A 24,623-nucleotide genomic window follows, 5' to 3' on the forward strand; every position below is an offset into this window, starting at 1 on the left:
TTGTTTTCAGTACAAAGTATTTTATTTCAGAAGGTAAAAAGATTTGGTATGAATTTAAACTAGTTGATCAAACTTGTATCGAATATTGGATGAAAAATAATAATTATGATATATGTTAGTTTCATGTATGGACCAAAGAGAGCTAGTAATATGAATCATCTATTTATCCAACATCTACTACTTCCTTTGTTTTAATTTTCGTAAAAATATTTTTGAAATTTGTGACTTAAATTAAAGATATATCAAAATATATTTTACACGAAGATTGGAGATGCACAAATGCCTCAATAAGAAAGTGTGAGAGGTTGCCTATGGTGGGTCTAAGGAGAGGTAGAGATAAGTCGAAGTAGTAATTAAGTAAGAGATCGCAGACCTACAACTTAATGAGAACGATATAACATTAGATTGAAGGATATGGAGGTCGATGATTAGATAGAAAATTAGTAAGGTCTAGCAATATTGTCTAGTTCCTTATGACTATTCATTAAGGATTAATCGCTTGTGATATTTAACTTGCAGCGCATCCAGAGCTTGTCTAATTCATTTATTTCTCTTAGAATTAAATAATGAGCAACGACCTAAGTAGCCTTTTAGCATTGACATTTACATATTTGAGATTTGTAATATTCTGCTAGGTATCTAATGTTTGGCCAAGTCCTTGGTTGCATATTAGTTTTGGTACTTGTCATTGTTCGCCTTACACATATTATTACCCTATTATTTTTGGATATTGATCTTTATCATCATATTGTTGTATGTGAAACTTATCCGAGCTCGTCATGAACTCCTCCTCCTTTGCAACATGAGAGAGTCATTAAGACTCAATTTCTTTTCATCGAATCACCCCAAAATTGAAGTACAGTTCCGAAGTTTCAAAAATTGAAGATAGTCGGAGAAGATGGATTAGAATATCATTTTATTTTTCGCATTTCGTAGTGTATTTATTTTCGGGAATAAGCCCTTGTCGTCTTTTACTTTATTTATTTTTGTGTAATTATTTGTTTAGTTTAGGACAGATACAAAATTGGTCGAAATCCAAAAAGAAAATGGGTCAAAAACCCAAAATAATTGGGTCCAAAAAACGGTCAAGGCGAACAGAATCTGAATTTGGACCCAAATCTCTTTCCCTGTCTCTCTTTACTTGTTTTCAATTACTTGTTTATTTTATTTGTCGTTAGTTTACTTGTTTTTAATTACTTGTTTATTTTATTTGTCGTTAGTTTAAAAGTTAGAAAAATCCAATTCTCTGCAAAACGCCACTTTTGGTTTTAACGACTCGATCAAATCGAGTTAAAGGCCTAAAAGATTATACAAGTTAAAATTGACTTAGATAAATAGTTTTCTCTTTCAAACGCAATCCGAAATGATTTTTGCCTTTAATTTTTCAAACAACTCTAAAGAGTATTTTATCGCAATTGTAAGTCTTAGCCAAATATAAAGTTAGTTGTCGGATAGCCGTCATTAAGCGGAACGTCTTAGGTGCTTTCAAAACCTTCCTAAGACGTTAATAAGAATCCCCGAACCCTTTTAAATATTTTCAAATGATTTTATTTGTTTAAGTCTTTTGAATATAAAGGTTCTCTTAATTTTTCTCAAAATAGAAGTGGCGACTCTAAAAAGTCGAGAATTTATTAAAAATACCTTTTTCCTATAAAACAAATATTATCATTATGCTCGTGTATATTATTCTTCACTTATTATTACCTTGTTATTTTATTTGTTTCAGTTTTCGTATAATTTGTATTGCTAGTTTTGTTTTTCCTAGTATTATCATCGTGCTTTCTTCATCATTGTATCTCCTTTTCGAATATGCGTCTTTCATATAATAGTTTACTATTTGAATTATTGGGATCTATCAAAACAGTCTCTAAGATCTGCATACACATTAGGGGTGTGCAAAAATTGATTTAACCAATAAATCGAACCGAAAAAAATACTATTGATTTAATAATATTCTTGGTTCAATTTCCGATTTTATGATTTTTGTTAATGGTTAAACCGATAACCCAATAACACTATACTAATTTACTATTTTATTCCTAGACCAGTAAACCCTAATTAATTATATAATGTTTTACAAACCTTGTTACTTTAATCTCATTATAACTTAAAATCCTAATTATTGTTTCATTTTGTAATTGCAAGCACACTTCTAACTTGAATGTGTCAATTGCTGAAAAACATTTGTTACTTTCACACTTTTTGCTTTGAATGTGTCTACTGTCTAAACTTGCAATAAAAATGATTGTTACTTTTATGATTAGTACTTTCATGACAAATGCTGGAAAAAACATATGGGTTATATATTCTTATTGATTATATCGAAAATCGAACCGTTAAGTACCATAAATTGATTAACCAAAAACGATTAGAAATAGGTTATTGGGTTGGTTATTGATTTGAATTATTTGGAAATCAAAAATTGATATATTTAACAAATAACAAGTAAAATCGGACCGAATCGATCAATGCACACCCCTAATTGAAATGCACTGAAACTATTTTTGAAATAAATGATGTACAAAATACCTATAAAACTAGATTCTACTGTGCTAAAGGAAGATGAAGATTTATTTTTAGCAAGCATAAAGCTACACATTATTTTAAAAAATTCGAAAGACACAATATTGACATAACTTGTATGGTATGTTACATATTGAAGAAACAATGTTTGAAGTGGAAGCGAAGAAAATAGTAGGTTTAGTGAACTCTTCTTCGAAAGATGAGTTCTTGATTCTGTGGTTATGGTGGGTTTAGAAGAAAAAAGGGATGGTTTTTTTTTTTTATGAAAATGAAGAGTGGATTTTGGCCCCACCCATTTTGGTTGTGGGTCGGGTGAATTTTTTTTTATTTTTGAGTAAAAAAATAAATAAAATCGAGCCAATCATTAAGATGATACCACATGTTGATCCATTAGATTCAAGGATATATACAATCCAAAGACCGAAGGTAAAGACATATACAACCTTAAAATATAACGAAAGATATTGACACAATATTTATGATCAAAGAACGTATAATCATCCTTTTTTTTAATTTAAATTTATCGAAAATAAAAAACACCCATCAACTTTCAATTATCGTTTATAATTATCCTCAAATTATATCTTTGTTCAAAATATCACATTGGCATCTTTCTTTTTGCACATTACTTTAGTTATTTTTCAAAAAAAATAATTAAAAAATAATCTAATTTTGGTTTTGGACTAAACAATATATTTGGTCTATGGTCAAAAATATTTTTAAATATTTTATTATGTGGATATGAACAACAAAAAAGCATTCAAAGTCTTCTTAGATTTGGTCAAATCAAGTTAATTATTATTTTGATTATTAATTACAAACGACCAAACAACATTTATTTTAACTTTCAAAAAGTCAATATTTGTACATAATAGTCAACTTAGTCTTTTCTACATCTCTATATAACAATGTCTTCCTTATAGTAGCAGAGGTATCAATACTTACACCTAGCAAATCAAATTCAGTGTTGAGCTTTCTTGTTGTATTAATTCGTTTAATTTCTTCAAAACACCTAAGATTCATGTCTTTAAAAAGAAATGAATTCAGAATGTATCAAAGAACGATTCACAAAACGTTATTAATATTATATTTTCTGTTAAGTTATAATAGGGTGGAAGGGCAAAAAAAGCTATCCAAATTAGAGGATGTGGAGTTAGAGAAACAACTAAAAATTTTGAACAAGCCAGCCGTCAAAACAGTAAAGGTAATTTTTTTTTCAAAAAATTTATTTTATTATACTTCTAAGTCGCAAAAGACATTTTATTTGATAATATCACTTTTGTATTAGAGTAAACATTTATTTGTCACATGATTCGCTGGAAATGGAGAACATTCCCTTAAATTCCTTCTTTGAATGTAAACTTTGTTGTGGTTGAATATTGAGCAGGTTACTGTTTCGATTTGTTTGTTTTACTTTTTCTTTTAATTCGATTTGAGAAAAAATGTTTTTCCATTTTTAAAACTATTTGATACTAATTTTTCCATAACATGTTTAAACCACAAGATTTAAGAGCACTTTGATATATTCTGTATATATTTATTTTAAAATCACAAGATTCAAAACAAAATTACTTTTTGAAACTTCATGTCAAATCCAATCAAACAAATGAACTAAAATGGATTAAGCACAACTTTTGCATTTGATCTTGAAAATTGGAGTCAAGGGTATAATAATGGCTTAGGACACAACTATCGAAATATTTTTCATTAATATGTAATGGCATAGATGAACATTTTCTCAATGAAAGTAGAATAAATGAATAAAATACTAATGAATGACCTAGATAAGTCTTTTCTCAAAGTTTGATAATATATTTGAAAAAAAAATCTTTCTTTTAAACAAAGTAGTAGTATTACCATTTACTAAGAATTGTTCTCTGTGAGTATGTTTTGTGTTTGAAAGGTATATCTTGTTCTAACTTAGTCTACTTGTTTTATTAATTTTGATTGGGTACAGACTAAATATGGAGATACATACGATTGTATAGATTTCTACAAACAACGTGCATTTGATCATCCATTGCTGAAGGATCATAATTTTCATCCTAAGGCATATCTCTACTCTATTTTCATTTCATTATCATTTTGTTCATATTGAATGTGATATTATTGACATGCAATTAAACATCTGATTGAACAGATGAAACCTACTTTATCTAGAATCAAGAAAGATTCAACTTTTTCATCAACAACTAATAGGTCATCGACAATATGGTCAAAAGATGGAGGATGCCCTTTTGGAACTATTCCTGTTAAGAGAATTACAAAAGATGATCTTATAAGATTAAATCGTATGCCCCCTCCAGAGGATGTCACATTCGACAATGAATATGATGTTGTAAGATAATTTATATCAATTTACTTCTATGTATCTTGCGTATTTCAAACCTAAAAATAATTTCCTTTTCTAATGCAGAGCAACAATAATAGTAGGCCAAATGGAAGATACATATCTTCACAAGTATATAAGGTGGTTTATGGCTATAATATTTATTTTTCAATGTTTATGTTTTATTTAATTGGGTTTGAAGTAATAAAGAAACAAATTATTCTTAGTTTAATTTGGATTCTCTATAAGATTTACTAAAAACAATTAAAAAAATTTATTTAGGTTGCAATAACTCAGATTTCATATAATCCCAATAACAAATTTGCGGGAGCCGGAATGGATACTACTGTGTACAATCCTCAAGTTAATGGACAACAACACAGTGGATCTCGGCTAAAAATTCATAAAGGATCAGATATCGTACAAGCTGGTTGGAGAGTAAGTTTATATCAATTTTTTATTCCATTATTCCATCGTTTGTGGAAGAAGGATGTGTGTTAACTATTGAATTTGGTGTTTTAAAGATGTATATTAGAAAATTTGTTAGCAAATGATGAATATTTAATAACAATAATATAATATCTTTGTTTCGTGCTTTAGGTGGACCCAACGTTATACGGGGATACAAACACTAGATTGTTTATACATTTCCAGGTAACTATCTTTCGTACCATGGTGATTTCCCTTTTGAGTTCATTATACTAGTAAATCTTTTAGTGTTTGTTTAGTGTGAAGGAAAATATTTTATTGAAAATGTTTTCTAATTTTCTCATGTCTATTGGCTTAAATGTTTTCCAAATCAATTTAATTTTCTTAAATTTATGAAAATGACTTTCCTTAAAAAATAAAGAAAACTTTTTTTCAAAAGCCTGCTTCATTCTAATATTACAATATTTTTTACCCTACCCCGCACTCGTACCCGACCCTCCACATCAAAAAAACAATCTTACTTTTTAATTTTAAATAATTTTTTAACTTTATCCCCAATCCCTAAATCAGACATATCTATTTTTGTAGGCTGGTGAAATTCGTTGCTTCAATACATTATGTCCCGGCTTTGTACAAGTAAACCATGACATACCCCTTGATAATTCACTCAATGATACTATTTCAGTACGTGGAGGAAAACTTTGGGGTTTGGTTGTACACATTGAACGGGTACATTTTATATTGCCTTTATTTTTCTTATTTAGAGTCTTTGAATATTTTATACAGATATAGGAATTATAATTAGGATATAACATAAATATTGTTATTGACAACTTATTATCATTTTTATTTTTATTTTTTTTAATAAAGGACTTGTCCGGAAATTGGTGGTTTTTATTGAGAAAAGACTTTACGCGAATAGGTTTCTGGCCACAAAGTCTCTTCACTGACTTGAAAAGTTTTGCTACGAATGTCGATTGGGGAGGAGTTGTATATAGTCCGTCAGGTGTACCAAAACCTCCGATGGGCTCAAGCTATTTTCCTATTGAAAATACTTCCTATGATTCTTATTGCACTGATCTTGCAATTGTCAATGAGAAAGGAAAAACAATTGAAGTAGATACAACAGTCACACATACCGATAATCCGTACAGGGGTGAATTTAAACTACTTTCACGTGGTACACAAAATAAATATTTTTTTATTTATGGGGGACCGGGTGAAAGTACACATGTTTAATAGGAAAGAAAATCTTCTAAATAATGAAAGAAGTTGAAGAAAATTGTTCCTATTTGTTCTATGTACACCTTTAATTTGAATGTTATATTGTCTTCCAAAGAAATGCAAAGAAAAAAAAAGAAAAATGATCAAAAATATCTCTCAATTTTTATTTATTTATTGATCTTCTCATTACCATTAAAATCGAGTTATTTATACTCTTGTTGTCTATAAACTTGTCTGTATCCCTCAATTGGATGAAAAACTAAAAATCAACAAAAATAATTTAATTTTATGAAATTACTGTATTTCTTTAAAAAGTCAAACCTGGCCAACTAATCAAATAAATATTTGCCAAATTAACCAAATACATCACTCTATTTTTAACGTCTTTACAACATTTTTCATCCATTTCCCCTCCTCGTCTTTTCTCTTCTATAATTGTTAATTATTCTATTTACTATTCGACTTGTTTTTCTTCTAAAGTGCTATTTATATTTCTCATTTTAAGACATTTTTTTCATATTTACCAATAATTACTCACTAAGGATAATTTACTCACTAAGAAAATGATTATATAAGTTCACATACTTTTTCACCTTAATGGTTGCACTAATTTAATCATATGCGTTTACATGATATGCATGTATTAACTTTGTGTAAACACTCAATACATGTAAATTTTATCCATACTTTTTCACCTTAACAAATTGTTATTGCACTAATTTAATCATATATGTTTACATGACATATTAACTTTGTGTAATCACTCGATACATGTAAATTTTATCCATAAAACTTTAATAATTTTTTTAAGAAATCTCAGCATACTACGAGAATAATTCATGCCAAATGAAAGATAAAAATAAAAATATATTCTAAAAGTAATTTTAAAGATTGGATAATTAAGTTAGTTTGATATATAAAAATATTTTAATAATTTAATTATTATAGAATGAAGGAGTTATTATTTTTTAATAAATATTCAAATTTATCTATATATATTAGATATTAGAAGAGGTGAAAAGCATCATTTGTCAGCGCCAAAAAAAAAACAATTTCTTAAATAATTAAAACTAATTATATTTAATATAATAATAATATAATTACTATTTTATATTTGAAATTATTTTAAATATAGTTATATGTAACGTGTGTGTGAGAAAGAGTGTGCAGTTCCTTTTTTTTTCTAAAGAAATATTTTAAGTCTTCTCAAAGCTCCTTATTTATATAATAATAATAATAATAATAATATAATAATAATAATAATAATAATAATCTTTATCTATATATAAATCTATATATATAGAATAGGAGAAGTGAAAACATCACATGTCAGCATCACAAAAACGAATTTTTGAAATAATTAAAACTAATTATATTTAATATAATAATATAATAATTAATATTTTATATTTAAAATTATTTTAAATATAGTTATGTGTAACGTGTGTGTGAGAGAGAGAATGTGCAGTTTCTTTTTTTTTCTAAGAATATTTTTATGTCTTCTCAAACCTTGTTATTTATAGTATAATAATAATAATAAAAATAACAATAATAATAATAGTATTAATAATCTTCTATCTATATATTAAAGGAGAATAAAAAGTTTTTTATGTCCACACAATAAATTTTCAAAATTTTAAACAATAAATAATCAATAATTGAATATTAAAAATCATCCATTGTTAATTTAAAACAGTTTTAACATCACTTTTTATACTATACACAAAAAAGTACTCCTTACTTATTGCAACTAAAACATAAATATATAATTTCCTTTTTTTCTCTATTTTATTAGTATTGTACTTATTTAAAATTCAAATCAACATCAGATTTTCAATTTTCTATATAACTATAATAAATTATTTGTAGTTATATTATATAAACAGTATTTAGAAAACAAAACAGTTATTTTGTAAAGCAAAATAACAAACTCCATATGTTTTTAAGAAAACGGTATTCTTTTAAAAGTAAAAGTTACAAAGAATTAGATTTGTAAAAAAATAAAAGAAAAACGAAGACATGTCAATGTTTCTAAATTTAAATTTTGATTTAAGGAAATAGTTATAGTAACGTCTAAAATATAGATAACTAATTAAAATACAATAATTTTTTAACAAATTCAAATAGGGTAATTTTTTTATATATAAAAAAAAGAATGATAACTATTAAGTGAATTATCAAGAGTCTCAGAAACTTAAACATACATTTTGCATGTGGCAGAACAGGCAACGAGCTAGAAAACAAGCTTGCATCAGTTAACGATTCCACTGATGCAAAATGGAGAAAACATGGCTGGTTCTGCTATCTCTAGAATGATTCCACTGCCTAGGAACTATATTTTTGGAAATGGCTCATATGGAACGACTAACAATGAAGGGATAATCGAACAAGTTCGGAGTCGAAGAGTTGAAAGTGGAAGTGAGATAGACAACAAAAAACAATATCTGCTTGATTTGGAGAAGATGCTAGGACTACTTTAATGATTAAAAACATCCCAAACAAGTAAGAGCCATATAACTTGTGAATTAGCGTACTTTAAGTTTGTGTGATTATTCAATGCTCAATGATTCATGTTCTTCCATTTGTTTTAGGTATACCTCAGGGATGCTACTCACAGCAATTGATGAGACTCATAAGAATACATATGATTTTCTCTACTTGCCTATTGACTTCAAGGTAGTACAGTATATTTCTTTTTTTATGTTTTCACATCTTACTGAAAAAATTTGAAGCCCGGAACTTATTTCTATGGTTTTGCTGCTTCAGAACAAATGTAACGTTGGTTACGCCTTCATCAACATGGTGTCTCCGCACTGTCTGCTGCTTATTTAGCTAATTTTTTTATAAGATGTTTGTTCCCTATTTCGTTTCTCGAGAATTGAGCCGTTTAAATTTATCAAAAATTTGTTCACGAGATCCTCGTTTTTTCGAAAATAAAATTATACATTTACAAATTACTAAAATATATTAAAAAAGTAACAATAATTGATACTTTAAAATATTTTAAAAATGTGTGAAATTTTTTATAAATTGAAGTAAAGAGACTACTTTTTAAAAAGTTAATCGGAATAATATTTGAAACTAAAATAATATTTTAAATAAAAGTGAAAATCCTATAAAAAAAATTGTTTAAATTATGATTTTCTCAGGACACTTTAATTAGGAGAAGCGAAAAATGACAATTACCATTAAGAAAAAAATACTTTTTGGTATTTAATAATGTAATTATATATAATGTCTAAGTAAACACAATAAGAATAAAATATTAATAAATAATTTATGTAATTTAAATTGGAATTAGCACAAAATGATATTATTAATTATTTTGAAATGAAATGCTATGAAACTTATTTTTTCGTATACTCTGTTTGAAAAATTATTTTCCTAATAGGAAAATTTTCAATTCGTAATCATCAAAATGTCTTTGAATTATATTTTATTCTATAAATAAAAATAATAAAGCAAAACGACTTTCTTCTTCACAATATTCACGCTAATTCAATCAGTCATGAGTCAACTAGCCATTGACTAATTTGTAAAAATAAATACTTCATAATATTTTTTTAATTAGTAATTAACCTACTAAAACTTGCTTACTTAAATTAATCATATTAAAAATAGACAATATTCTGTGACACATATTGAACTCATCTTTTTGTTATATCCGCAAAATTTACTTTCTTTTATTCGAATATAGAATTTGATTCTTGCTAAGAATATCATATCTTTGTATAAAAAAACTAACTTCCTTTTTTAGAAAAAAACAAACAAACAAAGAAGTCTAGAAAATGATATTTCCTTTATCCTTTCATCACATATTTATGATCGAAACAATTTAAGTTATGTATGAAAATTTCTTAAAATTATTATATTATCCTTACTTATTATAACAATTAATTTGTCGTATATTTAAGATTTAAAAAATTATTAATATGTTTAAAGAAACTTATTCTAGATATGTTTACTCTCTATATATCTCTAAGTATTTGTCCACTTTTGAATTGACCTATCTATTAAGAAATGACATAATAAGTTCATTATTGTACTCCTATTAATTATTAAGTTAATGAATTAAAAACTTTAAATTTTCAAGAAATTCTACTTTTTTTTCAAAATAATTAATTGAAAGTATCATAGGTAAAACATAATTTTTTTTTGTCTTTTCTTAATTTATCAAAATAGTAAGAACAACTAAAAAGAAAAAGTGGACAAGTCATTAGTAACGAAGAGACCGAAAGAGTAATTTCAAACATGTTTTTCATTGTACGCAATGAAAAGAAGCATCATCATGCAAGTGTTTCTTATAGTTTCACATTATCAAAATAGAATACCTACGTTCTTATTGCATAATGGAAAAATAAATTTCGTTATAACAGTATTGAAAGAGTCTTGGAGGAGGGTTGAAATCTTTGCTAATAAAATAGAATACCTACGTTCGGAAGGAATATTTAATTATGCCATTCGGAAGTTTGTATAATAAAACAGCATGTTGAAAGTTTGAAACTCTGCCTTCTAAATAAAAGATAAAAGAAATATTTAATTTTATTCATTATATTTAATATTATATTTTTCATTAAATAACATAGACTTCAAATCTCTCTCAGTTTTCAACATTATCAGAATTGGGAACTCTCTTCTTTGCCCATTTTTTCCAAATTTTCACAAGTGCAAACATCAGAAAGAAAAGAACAGTCATCACAGCAGCAGCGATCAGAGTTTGAATCATGTACCTAGCTGTAAATTGATCATTATTCCAATTGTCCTCTTCTGTAGAAGAATACGTTTTGTTATTCATCTGCAATCAAATATTAGATTAATAAAAAAAGAAACGGTAGAGTATAATTTTTACAAATATATTGTCGATAGATCATATGCAAGAAAACAAAATATAAAGTTATCAAACCTCTTTTCCAGTTACATTCTATATATCTTGTGAAGAAATGAAAAAAAAAATGGAAGAGTAATGCATGCAAGTTGTATATATGTATACGTACTAAGCATGAAAATGATTCATGAATAAATTTAGCCTGACTTAACAGAGACAATACAATATATGCATAAAAGCAAATGACACCAAAAAGAAGAATATAGAAGAAGATGCATACGGGAGAATTTTTTATGATAATCAAACAAGAAATATGTTTTGTTATGTTAACTAAATTACTCAAAGCCTTAATATTTATACACGCACGCTCGACCAAAATGGTTAAACATTTAACTATACTATGTTTTATCTTTAATATCTTCTTTTTATATATTTTTGAACATTTTATTGAAATTAATTTTAATTTTTGTGAAAAATTTGTCACGGCATTTCCTTGATATCTATTTTTTTATGAATAATAAATCTCTCTTATTTAAGGGACCTTTCCTAATAATGGCAATTAGTATTAAATAATCCTAATATAATTCAACATGGACGCATTTGTAAGTTACACGTCCTTCTCTACATATTATTTTATCACATCGAATCTTTATATAACAACACTTGAATTAACAAAACATTATTTTTAATTAACTAACTAAGAATTATTCCTGTTTCACATTTATATAATAATCTTGATTTCTAACATATAACAAGAGTTTTACAAGTCATTAATTCTTAAAACTTGCCTTGGACTCAATACAGAATATTGTTATAGGCATGTGGATAAACTTTTCATATTAAAAGCCGAAAAAAAAGAAGAAGTTACGTGTATGCAAGATTGATAGTGACAATTAGTTTTTAATCAAAACTAAAAAGCAAAAGTGCATTATAAGGTTGTTGATTATGGTTAGGCTCCATTAGACAAAATGACAAACAAATTAAAAACAAGACAAACAAAGATTAGATATTATTGAATTACTTTAAGGATTTAAACTAATCGAAGAAATCAATTATTTTAAGATTTCTTAAAATTAATGCAGAATGGAAAAAAAAAATATGTAGGAAAATCAAATCCCTAGCTAATATAAACCACAAAATCAAGATTCTTGGTCATCCAATTAGTAATCTTAATAGTATATAATAGTGTGGTCCTATTTCATAATAATACTACAAAATGTTGACCCCCAAAAGCAACAATTGTATGGGCCCCATAAACAAACAATTCTGAATTTTTTAAAGGCTTTATATAACAAAACATCATTTTTAATTAACTAACTAAGAATTATTTCTGATTTCATATTTATCAATAATTTTGATTTCTGACACGTAACAAGATTTTTATAAGTCATTAATTCTTATAACTTGCCTTGGACTCAATACAGAATATTGTTATAGATGATTGTTATAGGTGTGTGAATAAACTTTTCATATTAAATGCCCTTCAAAAAAAGAAGAAGTTACGTGTATGCAAGATTAGTCGTGACATATATTTGATAATTGGCTAAAAGTATATACTTATAGCACATTATCATAACGTATATCTAAATCATAATTATGTTGATGCATCTTTATTTTGAATATCTTTACACTTAAATGTTTATATTTTATTTGGTTTGAGAAAGTAATAATTGTTACTTCTTGATGTCATTTGACACTAGAAGACCTAAAAATGCAGCATACATCCCCCAAATAAGGGAACAATGAAAGGCACCTAAGCCAAACCAAAATTATGAGTCCCAAATGTGACCAATTTGTGTTCTACCACCATAATGAGAAAAAAAGAGAAGAAAGAAGATATACGGGTGACTGAATTGATACAATAAATGGTATTCATAAAGGAGGCCAGAGATTTGATTCTCTCTGTCAACGCTCATGGAGTCGATCACTCTAAACATGTCTTATGTATGGTTTAACTTATGAGTTATACATGCACAAAAAAATGAGTTTATTATCTAGTGTTCATTCAAAGAATAACGACAAAAATTTTTTAAAAAAAGGGTCAAATGCCCCTACACTATTGAAGTAGAATATACACCCCCTTGTTTGCATTTTGGCACAAAAATGCCTCTATCGTTAGCCAAATGAAACAAATATATATGCCTTAAACTATTGATATAAACTAATTATACATTTCATTTACTTTTTGGCACAAAATATCCTTATAATAACTAATATGTGCCTCTCCACTCACATACTTCACGTCAGACATATTTCAAAAGGCAAATGAAGAGTTTCACATCAAATGTATAACAATGAGTTCATAAGGTAAACAATATCAATTCAACATAATATCCTCCACTTAATTCACTAAAATATATACATCTTCTGATCGAAATATATATATATATATATATTTTTTTTTTAAAAAAAAAAAATGCTAAAATCTTATTAACATCAATTAATTTTGATGTGTAGAAAAAAATGGGAATAACAATTTTATACAATATACTATGAATGTAACCGACGAAGAATAAAAAGCCAACGATATTGTTCTTGATAAAACTTATTGGTCTCTCCCCGAAATTATATATAAGTGTTGACGTGACACTTTTATGTGGTAGGGTGTGATTTTGATTTTAACAAATAAAAAATGAAGTAACTTTTTTAATTTATATGATCGTATTTAACTGAATATATGTAATGGAAAAGGAACAAAACTAATCTTAAACTATTTGAAATAAATTAAGTATATTCTTGAACTATCTCAGGGGCGGCTCCATAGCTTAAAAAAAAAAAGGCAATCGCCTCATGCCCCCAAAATGAGGGGCCTCATTTTTTAAAAAAAAATTATAGGTTAATGTCTTTTTTAAAAAAATAATATTAAGTATTATTTGTAGAAAATAATTTTTTTATATAAAAGAGTAAAGAAGTAATAGAAGTTTGACAAATTATGAATGCTATATCTCAAGAAAGATTAAATTATTGACTATAATAAATTTTATAAAAATATATACTCAAATTTAAGGCTTCCATTTGAATTTGATTTTAGGCCACCAATTTACTAGAGCCGCTCCTAAACTATCTTTCGACCAAAAAATACTCTTCTCGTCTAAGTATTGAACCATAGTTACCTTTCGGTTTAACGGAAGAGTTATGTGGCATTCATGTGTGCATTAAAATACCACATGAATGTCTAATTTGTCATTCTATATAGATTCATAATTTGTACTATATACAACAACAGTCTATATGGTATAGCCGTTATGACTAAATAAAATAGAACCAATATTTTTATATAAATATAGTACAAACAAGACGAATTTAGTGAACCTTTGGCTATCGACTCCTGTACAATAATTGTTTCAAATTTTTAAGTTTGATAAAATATTGTTTTATAAAGTCGGAAGCAAATTGGATAAAAAAGTGAAAGAATAAAAAAAAAGGAATGTGAGCATTATTATTGCACTATACCAACGACTTTTTGGCGATAGGATTGCATTGCTTACTCAAGACAATTAATTTTGTACTTTTAAGTAGTCTCCAATTTAATGAACTTTTTGTTAATCAAAACTAAAAAGCAAAGTGCATTATAAGGTTGTTGATTATGGTTAGGCTCCATTAGACAAAATGACAAACAAATTAACAACAAGACAAATAAGATTAGATATTATTGAATTACTTTAACAATTTAAACTAATCGAATAAATAAATTATTTTGAGATTTTTTAAAATTAATGCAGAATGGAAAAAAAATTATGTAGAAAAATCAAATCCCTAGCTAATATAAATCACAAAATCAAGATTCTTGGTCAACCAATTAGTGTTCTTAATAGTATATAATAGTGTGGTCCTATTTCATAATAATACTACAAAATGTTGACCCCCAAAAGCAACAATTTTATGGCCCCATAAACAACTAATTCTCAATTTTTTTAAAGGCTTTTTAATACGTTTCGCTATTTTATTGGGTCACATTATTTTTCCAGCTAATACGAAAAATTGTTAATAATTCCAAATTTCATAGCTTTATTAATACATAATATATTATATACAATCAAATCTTGTTATATATAATAACATTTCACGACATATGATCTAGATTTTTTTAAGAATCTAATTACATGTTATATTTATTTTTCTATAATATTAATTTATTTATTACAACAATAATATTTATTCGGGTGATATATCCTCTATAACGGTTATAATCAAATGTTGAGTAATAGTAATACTTTTATAATAATTATTGATCCATAATATTATGTACATACTAAATTTCGAATAATAACATTTTTAAAAAAATAATATACGTATATAATAATACCTTAGTAAAAAATTATAAAATTTTCATATAAACATTATCATTAATATAATGGAGTTTGAAAATATATTGCTTCATACGAAAAAAATAAAATGTGTGTGTCTTTGTTTTTTCGTTTGCTTGCACGTTATAAATCTATATTTGACAAGGACAATTAACAATAATTAAATATTAATTGTTCAATGAAAGATGACACAGGTTATATTTGAATTAACGTGCATGCAAAGTTAAATATGAAAGCAGTATGATTCCTTTTATTTTTTTGTTATCTTTGAGTTGTTTATAGTTATTTATTTTTTACAATATAGATAGTTAATTTTCCATCAAAGATAATGATATAATACTTTAATTACGATGTGCATTTTGAAGCTTCCACAAATTAAATGAGTTATATAAAAAAAGTTGTAAGTTAATTGCGATTTCATTGCACTAATTTATTAGGTGTGAATGAGATTTTTTCTTACAAAGGAGAAGGGGAAAGAAGACAATTTGCACCACTAATAGATTTAGTTATTTTTACTTTTTTTCAAGTAATGTTAATTTCTTGCTTTACAAAAATAATTTTATTTTGAAAAAAAATTATTTTCTCCTTGAAAGGCCTAAGAAAAAATTTATTTATGTGCAATTAATTTTTAAACGTAAGTAAAACATGATAACACTACTCTATTTCCAGTCGCAAGCAAGAAAAAAAGAAGACCAATAAGGCTCATTTCCCTTAAATCATAAATTTTAATATTGAATTACATGATTGGAAAAACTTAACAAGACGAATACTTTCTCCTTTATAAGTGTGACAATTTTTTAAGAAACCAATCTGATAAAAACGAGTCAAGTAAAATTGACCAAATTTCTAAAAATAAGGTGCACATGATATTTTAATCTAATTTTATATTGACAGACCTCAAATTAACATAACAATTACATTTTTAATGCTTAACATGACATTAATTGAAAGAATCACACGAGCTCCTTTATGACAATAAGCTTTACCCGATATGAATTTATATTTATCTTATCAAATATAACAAATTTATAATAATTTGACTTAGTAAAAGAGAAATTTGTACAAAAATTTTGACAAAATTATCATCACCTTACCCTACCCCCTCTAACCCTATGGGGTCTGGGTGGGTGGGTGGGGTGGATTCTTTCCGGCTGTACTACTCTTTCTCTCATACGGTGCTTTGCTTTGCGGATTGCTTATCTCATTCCCTGCTATTCGCAAGCTTCTAAAAGATACAAATAATTCCATCTATTTATATTAAGAGGATAAAATATATATAAAAAAATTATATTGTTCTTAGACAAAGTACTATTTTTTTTATATTATATATAAAAATTGTACAATAATATACGTGTAAATCAGATATCGAAACACACACTACAAATTTTTGTATCAGAGGCGAAACTTCTGATCTTGTTCCCTCCTCCTCTCTCTTTTCTCCTGTTGCCTTCTTCCTCAGGTGGGTTTTTCTTTGAAAAAAAAGTTCTGGTTTTTTGGTTAAAGATTAAATTTTTACGTAATTATTGTTTCTATTTTGTGAAAATTTGAATTGGGTATTTTTTATTTTGCAGGATGGGTGAATTTGTGTTGTTGAAATTTCATGTATTTTATGTTGTGGGAGTTTTGTATTTTGAGATGTGAAAATTAGGGCTAGGAGATTCTTGTTTCTTTGCTGTTTTTTTTTTTTGGTTTGTTTTTTGGGGGAATTGTTTTTGGATGGGTAATAAGTTGGGAAGGAGGAAACAAGTGGTGGATGATAAGTACACTAGGCCTCAGGGGTTGTACCAGCATAAGGATGTGGATGTTAAGAAGCTTCGAAAACTCATTCTTGATTCCAAGCTTGCTCCTTGCTACCCTGGTGATGACGATTGTCCCAATGCTAACCTTGAAGAATGCCCCATTTGCTTCTTGGTTTGTTTTCTCTCCTTTTTGTTTCTTTTTTTGCATTATTGAAATTGGAAATGTTTTTGGCATATGTTTTTTCTGAGTCATTGAAATGAAACCGGTCCGAATAGAGATTAGCATGATTAATATAGCTGCCCTCAACTAGTTTGGGTTTGAGAATGTAGTATTGGGTGTGGTCTAATGGTCCATTGGAGAATAGTGAGTTCTCATATTCAAATTTCGGAGGCAAAAAAACACTAGGTGATTGGTAGAGTTACCCATTACTTTTGCTGGTGGGAGGTAGTAGGTATCCGGTGCAATAGTTTAGGTGCGCCCGAGCTGGCCTAGATACCACCGCGATAAAAGAATGTAGTAATTGTTGTAGTTGTTTGTCCTGACTCCTGTGTCACTGCTGGACTAGGATAGAATTTGAAAGAATTGGGACGATATGCTTACAAACATATTTGATCATTGAACTGGGAGGAGAACCCTGAGTTCTCATGTACAAATCCCATTGGCAAAACACACTAGGTGATTGGTAGAATTACCCAATACTTGTGCCGGTGAGAGATAGTAGGTTCCTAGTGGAATAGTCGTGGTGCGTCCAAGCTGTCCTAGATACCTCCGTGATAAAAGAATGTAGTAGTTCTTGTAGTTGTTTCTTTGTTTGTCCCGACTCCTCATTCATGTTGGACTAGGATAGAATTTGAAAGAATTGGTACTAGATGTTTACTGACATGTTATTTATGATTGTTAACTTTGTTCATATTGAACTTTGCAGTATTATCCAAGTTTAAATCGTTCAAGATGTTGCATGAAAGGCATCTGTACAGGTATTTATTATCCTTGTTTTGTAATTGCATGTGATGTGATAATAAGTTCCATTTTCTGAATGAGTCTTTGACTTGTTTCCTGGCGACAGAGTGTTTTTTGCAGATGAAGACTCCCAATTCAACCCGTCCAACACAGTATCCTTGATTTCCCTCATTAGTGGTTACTGGTTACTTATTGTTAAATATATTTGGCCCATCCTCTTCCCTGCTATTAATATTCCTGCTCTATGTTGCCTACCTTAACGTTCTAAGATGCCCATTTTGTAAAACTTCAAACTATGCGGTGGAATATCGTGGGGTAAAAACTAAGGAAGAGAAAGGGATAGAGCAAATTGTAAGTTCTTATCGACTGCTCTAGTTTCTTTGTGTGATTGCTTGAGTATAATTACATGTTGCTTTAAGGAGTCTTATACTGAATTTAGGATATCTGTATCCTTTTCTATCCCTGTCTTGTTGTTACTTTAGGAGGAACAACGAGTTATAGAAGCCAAAATAAGGATGAGACAGCAGGAGTTGCAGGATGATGAAGAGAAAATGCATAAACGAAGAGAGCTTAGTACTTCCAGTAGTATTGCTGGTCCAAGTGAGATTGAGTATTGCTCGACAGCAGGTATTTACTTTAAGCTCTGAATTTATTCCTTTTGGCTTCACTACTTCTGTTTATACTCCAGTCTTATTTTTCCATCTTATCTGCAGCACCATCTTTTGCTTCTGCTGTAGAAGGTGGAGAAGTTGTTACTTCTCAAGAGACATGTACAGCTCCAACAACTAGACAACCTCAACGCACGAGACAGAATAGGTACACACTTTTTCGGGTGCTAATTAGTTCAAGTCCCTTTTCCCTAATTTGTGAGGAATTTTGTGAAGAATTTGGTCACCAGATAGTTTCATTCCAGCCATTAAATCATCTTACATATATTGACAAAGGTAACTTAAATTGCTGAGGCACAATCAATAAATTAGTAATCTGTGTGTGCATGTTGTTTTGAGCAAAGTATTACTGTTTCTTTATATTAATCAAGTAATTGTGAATTTCACTTAATTCAAGGAAAGAGTAGGAGGAGAAGGGATATCTTTCATGCAGATCCTTTGATGTACCAGATAGTACATCTTACTGTAAACTAGTGATCGGATTTTGGACATTTGCAATCCTTTAACCAATTGCATAAGTTTTAGAGAATCTGGAAAGCTACAATTTTGAAAATTAAGATTACTAGTTACATTAAGAATGATTCAGTTTCTCTAAAATGGATCCATAGTGTATGCAGTTTTCATGAGTGTGAGGCTTACTGGGGAGGAGATATTGTTTAGATCGTTTTCTAGGGCTACAGATTCGTCTAGGTGTTGTTATCCCACATAATAATAGGTTACTATACAATGATTGGAATGGTGAAGTTAGATTAGAATGTGATGGTGATGCCTAACTGTAGACAATTCAGATATATAGGTTCAGTATTTTAGGAGAACTATATGATAGATAAACACGTCCATATAAGTCAAAATGGGATGCACAGAAAGGAGGATTGCTACAGTTGTGTTTTGTGATGGAAAAATACCTATCTGAGTGAACGTAAAGTTTTTATTATGCTTGTGAGATCAACAATATTATATGGGATTGTATGTTGGGTTGCTAAGGATCAATATATTCACAAGATAAATGCCATAGTTAGGACCAACTTGCACACAGTCACACACCTCAATTAACTCATTGTGTAGCCTATGCAGCCTACAAGAGCATGTCAAATTAATATTTTCTACTAAGGATGAAACAGATGGGCGCATACCAAGTGTTATAGTTGGTTCAAATATAGGTTCTCCCGGTGTTGTAACATTGATGCATCAATCACTAGACCATTCCCTTGGGGGCATTCAAAAATATTTACTTAATGTTTAGTTTAAGATAGATGTGGGTCCCCACATACAAGATTAGAAATGGTTATATCTATTGAAGGTGCAAGTAGCACACTCAAAAAGTAAACTGAGAAAAGATCATCTAAAATGGTTCATCATGGCCCTAAGACGTGGAGAAATGTGATCTTAATTGTATGCTAACACACAGTAATACCTTATGGGTCAAGATCAATTATGTTTAGATTTCTTTTTTCAACCAAAGGATTAAAATGTGATCATTTTGTTCCATGTTTTGTAAATAGTGGAGGATGTTCCAATTGTAACGCAAACAAGGATGGAGAGGATCTGTATATGATGTGCAGGTTGATCAGAGAAGATGTAGAAGTCGTAGTCTCACACAAAAAGATTTGTTCAAGGCTTTAAGCAATTTCTTTTTGATTGTCAATAAGTCAATCCTAAGCTTGAATGCTCGTTTGACTTTTTGACCAACTAATGATGCACATGGATTCCATTTCCTTAGTTACCACTATATGAACTGGCCTAGAGGTGGGATGAAGGTGTTAGATAGGTAGGTAGACCTAGATCATACCGACAAATGTCGTGTGAAAGATCCACTATCTCTCGGAATTCTTGCGGACTTAGCTAAGAATATAACGTAATGCAAATGAAGGACCCATGTAAGCCTATCAGTTAGTTGGGATTACGAAATTACTAGTCGTTATTGCACTTATTTTCGGTTTTAATACACAACTTGATACATCAACTTGCACAATTTTGCAAAGTTGACCTCTATACGTAGAGTTCGTCCAACTAAAGACTTCTAGTTGGTTAGGACACATGTTTTAACTTTTATGCGCCTCCAGAGGATTTATCATTGTGCGTGACTTACTCATCATTCAAATTTATGACGTCAGTTGCAAATCATTTCGAAAGACGGAAATAAAATAAAAAGGTGGAGAAAGGAAATATTATGTTCTTCTCTTTGTACTTTTTGATAAATGAACCTAAGTCTCAAAAGTGAAGGAGAGTACTCCAATTGGGGGTCGCCTAGAAGCTTTTCCAGTTAGCTTTCTCTTTACCTCCAAATAAATCTCCTGGGATTCTTCTCTCTACTCCGATCACCCCTCTCATCCTCCATTTGAAAAACAACCATTAACTGTAAAAAAAAGAAGAAGAGAGGCAACAGGAAATAATACCCCGAGGAACACAAAATCAACATATCTTTCCTCTTTTTTCTGTCTGCCAGAAGCCAACATCTTCCTTATAGTCATTGTCTAGTCATTGTCATTACCGCCCCTCACCTTTCCTTTCCCACAGAACAGTTCCTGGTCAACCGCTCCCGCTTGTTTTACTGTCAGTTGTCTGGCATCATAAAATAGGCAGCACATGAAAGCTGTTTTTGGGTCCCCACTGTTGGGTTTCTCTTCCATTATGCCCAAAGACTTCTACCTCTATAATTAAGCTGTTTGATGAAAGCCTCCATGAATGCGCTTCATTGGTGTTGGTGGATGATGGAATGTCGCAAATAGAGGAATTCTGAGCTCAATGGAAACACTGAAAGGTACAAATTGTGGCCCTACAAAGCTTCGAGACGATGGTACTATGGTGAAAGTGGAGATTTTCTAATTAACTTCCATAAAAAAGAATATGTGAGAGAGAAGGGCCAAACTTTCACCCATTTGGCTGCATCAGCCGGACTGACGCCTCATAAGCATGGTCAAAGTTCCGGACATCAATTTACAGTTTTTAGGCTATGGCATGCTGCCTACAGTTAGCTATTTTTTAGCTTCTTTCAGTACACCTTCCTCTTGTTCCTTCATTTTTATTAGTGGAGAACCAACTCTTACTAGAGTCCCTGTATTCCCTGTTATTAGGCTTTCACTACCAAGAAGTGGGAGGAGTCGCCAATCCCAGAAATGATTGCCTAATGCCTTACTCTTCTAGAAATAGTTCTATCTCCTTAGGTTTGAATTCCTTCAGGAGATAACTAACCATCTTCAAATAAATCCAACAAAATTAGTTGATGTTTAGGCTGGTATCAGATACAAAGTAGTTCTTTGACTTCTTGTTCCTGTTATATTAAACCATAAGACAGTTAGCAGATAACATGAAACAAAATCAAAGTTCAAGACAAGTCATGTTAAAACAGTAAGGGGTTGTTTGGTGAAGTGTATAATAATAATGCAGAATAGGGTGTCTTAGTGAATCCGGAGCCAAAAGGGCCACTTTTCCAAGCAAAATGCATAAAGGGGCCTCCTGTTTGGAGATGACCAAACAGTCGAGTCGCTGGTTTATGAGCGACTTACCCAAAATATAACGGCTGGGTCAAGGAATCAAATAATATTACCTTATACTTATAATCTTGCCATGTTCTACGTGCAAATCTGGAATGTTTTAAACCGTTTTCAAAAAAGCTAGTGTAGATGAGATATTTATTCCCATTATAGTTGAAATTTATAGCTGTAGTATCACATAATATTTTAACTAGTCGTTGCTAAACCGGTCCGTAGATTGTCTCATTGATAGCAGATAGGTAGAATCACTGCTTGGTTTTGTTGCTTTTGTGTCAGAGTTATTGTGACTATTGTTATATGCATGTTTGTCAAAGAAAAAGAAAAGGCTGGATGAAATTTATATATGTTCAGTCATCTTTGATTGTTTTATACCACCCTGTGTTCCTTAAAAAAACACTTAGCTTATCTACATGGTCTGACCTGTTTTCCTGGATCTGTGGCATAGGGAGGACGATTTTGACTTGGATCTTGAGGATATCATGGTTATGGAAGCCATATGGTTATCCATTCAGGTAAATTATGCACACACTATCTTCTTGCTTCTTCCTCGGTCATTTTATTTCCTGTTGTTGGGGAGGCAGCATCCCATTTAAAAAGCTAGAGCTTTTATCTTTTGTTTGACGTACGCCGTACGGTTTAAAGTGTTTGATTTCTCTTTTCTGAGGGGAGTGCTTGATTTTTCTGTTCTCCGTTGTGGATGGTTGTGGCGTAAAGGGGTCAAAAGTGTCGTCTTTCACTCAATTCAAGTATATGATGGAAATGGGCATTTCTTGTTTTCGCCTAGGGCTTGCAATATTGATTTTGAATTTTTGATAGTCATCCTTCACTTTTTTGAAAATCTTTAGTGGAAAATATTTCACAATGGTGTTCCATTGAAATGGGATATCATTTATTTTCTTTCACTGTGTCCCTATTGCTGCTTTTAACATGCTGATACTCTTTGGGATTGGTTGATCATTCGGTCATTCTTTTACCTGTTGAACTTACGTTATTATGGTATATCACTTAATATTCCACATGAAACTGATCACATGATAGGAGAATGGCAGAAATCGAAGTATGGACTATAGTGATGTTGGTCCATCAGAACAATATACAGAAGAAGATCATCGATGTGTCCCAGCAGTCAATCCCACAGCTTCTGGCTCATCTTCGTCTCCTTCTGGTGGTCTTGCTTGTGCAATTGCAGCCCTGGCTGAGCGCCAGCAAATGAGTGGAGAGTCCAGTAGCTACAGTCGGAACATGTCATCATCGTACAATGAGCATCCTTCATGTGATAGGTTTTCCAATGGGGAGGAGCTAGAGAATGATGATTACCCTCATGCTGAGGGCACCATGCACGTGTCACCTGAAAGCCATCTGGAAATACCAAGGGAGGACGGTGAATGGGCTGATCATGGTTCCATGGTAGCCGAAGTTGGAACTAGTTATGCAGTCTCTGACGAAATGGAAGATGATGCTTCATTCCCTCTGCAGGGTGAAATGGTAAGCGATCTTCAACCCAACACTAGTTCAATAGTTCCCGAGAATTTTGAAGAGCAGATGATGTTAGCTATGGCTGTTTCACTGGCTGAGGCAAGTGCACGGTCTAGTCCACCCGGGGTGGCCTGGCACTAGTAGTGCTATCGATGTGGGTTATGAGGATTCCACTTGTGTTGCATTGCCACTCAACCCAAAAAGAAAAAGTAAAAAAAGAAAATGCTTCTACTTTTTTTCCCTTCCTTTCTCCTCTACCTTTTTCCATCTCACTTTTCCTACTTTTCATCCCTTTCGTATCTCGATATACTGTTGTACGAAAACAAAGAAATTGATTCTAGTGAATGAAATGTTGCTTGAGCCCTGCATATAACAAGTTTTGCAAGTTAACTCATTCATAAAATTGTAAATAGTTGTGGAGTTAAAGTTGTACTTGGTTTCAAGATTAGCTCTATTATTGAAAAAACTAACTGGCACTGGCCTCGAGTCTGCGTAGTTTACATAGTTTTTTCTTAGAAATTAGCTAAAAGGTGTGTTTATAGACCTCAATGCTTTAATTTCTGAGGATGATAAAAGAGTTTTATGGTAAGTTATTTCAAGTGCCAGTTACACACAAGTGCCAAACTTCAAAAAGAGGATAGCATGTAC

General features: G+C 30.0%; 2 protein-coding genes and 2 long non-coding RNA genes across 4 annotated transcripts; 3 read left to right on the forward strand and 1 right to left on the reverse strand.

Annotated features, from left to right (window-relative positions):
• Positions 1-3,459: 3,459 nt before the first annotated feature.
• LOC101248219 (protein neprosin-like) lies at positions 3,460-6,657 on the forward strand. The gene is made up of 8 exons (XM_010325315.4): positions 3,460-3,727; positions 4,481-4,573; positions 4,664-4,861; positions 4,940-4,993; positions 5,135-5,290; positions 5,453-5,506; positions 5,870-6,010; positions 6,152-6,657. The coding sequence occupies exons 1-8, from the start codon at positions 3,545-3,547 to the stop codon at positions 6,518-6,520; spliced, it is 1,248 nt and encodes a 415-aa protein (XP_010323617.1). The 5' UTR covers positions 3,460-3,544; the 3' UTR covers positions 6,521-6,657.
• Positions 6,658-8,599: 1,942 nt separating this feature from the next.
• Positions 8,600-9,335, forward strand: LOC104648376 (uncharacterized). Its single transcript, XR_742373.4, has 3 exons — positions 8,600-9,007; positions 9,097-9,181; positions 9,272-9,335. It is a non-coding gene; the product is annotated as an uncharacterized lncRNA (long non-coding RNA).
• A 1,694-nt stretch (positions 9,336-11,029) lies between these two features.
• On the reverse strand, positions 11,030-13,394 carry LOC104648375 (uncharacterized). The gene is made up of 2 exons (XR_003247366.2): positions 11,611-13,394; positions 11,030-11,300 (listed from the first exon to the last, which is right to left on the reverse strand). It is a non-coding gene; the product is annotated as an uncharacterized lncRNA (long non-coding RNA).
• A 3,271-nt stretch (positions 13,395-16,665) lies between these two features.
• Positions 16,666-24,351, forward strand: LOC101267326 (E3 ubiquitin-protein ligase DA2L). Its single transcript, XM_004243137.5, has 9 exons — positions 16,666-17,096; positions 17,209-17,548; positions 18,303-18,354; positions 18,444-18,489; positions 18,607-18,688; positions 18,820-18,964; positions 19,051-19,153; positions 22,945-23,011; positions 23,538-24,351. The coding sequence occupies exons 2-9, from the start codon at positions 17,354-17,356 to the stop codon at positions 24,114-24,116; spliced, it is 1,269 nt and encodes a 422-aa protein (XP_004243185.1). The 5' UTR covers positions 16,666-17,096; positions 17,209-17,353; the 3' UTR covers positions 24,117-24,351.
• The last annotated feature ends 272 nt before the right edge of the window (positions 24,352-24,623 follow it).

The sequence above is a fragment of the Solanum lycopersicum genome, chromosome 7 (assembly GCF_036512215.1).
Source record: "Solanum lycopersicum chromosome 7, SLM_r2.1".
NCBI classification, from domain to species: Eukaryota; Viridiplantae; Streptophyta; class Magnoliopsida; order Solanales; family Solanaceae; genus Solanum; species Solanum lycopersicum.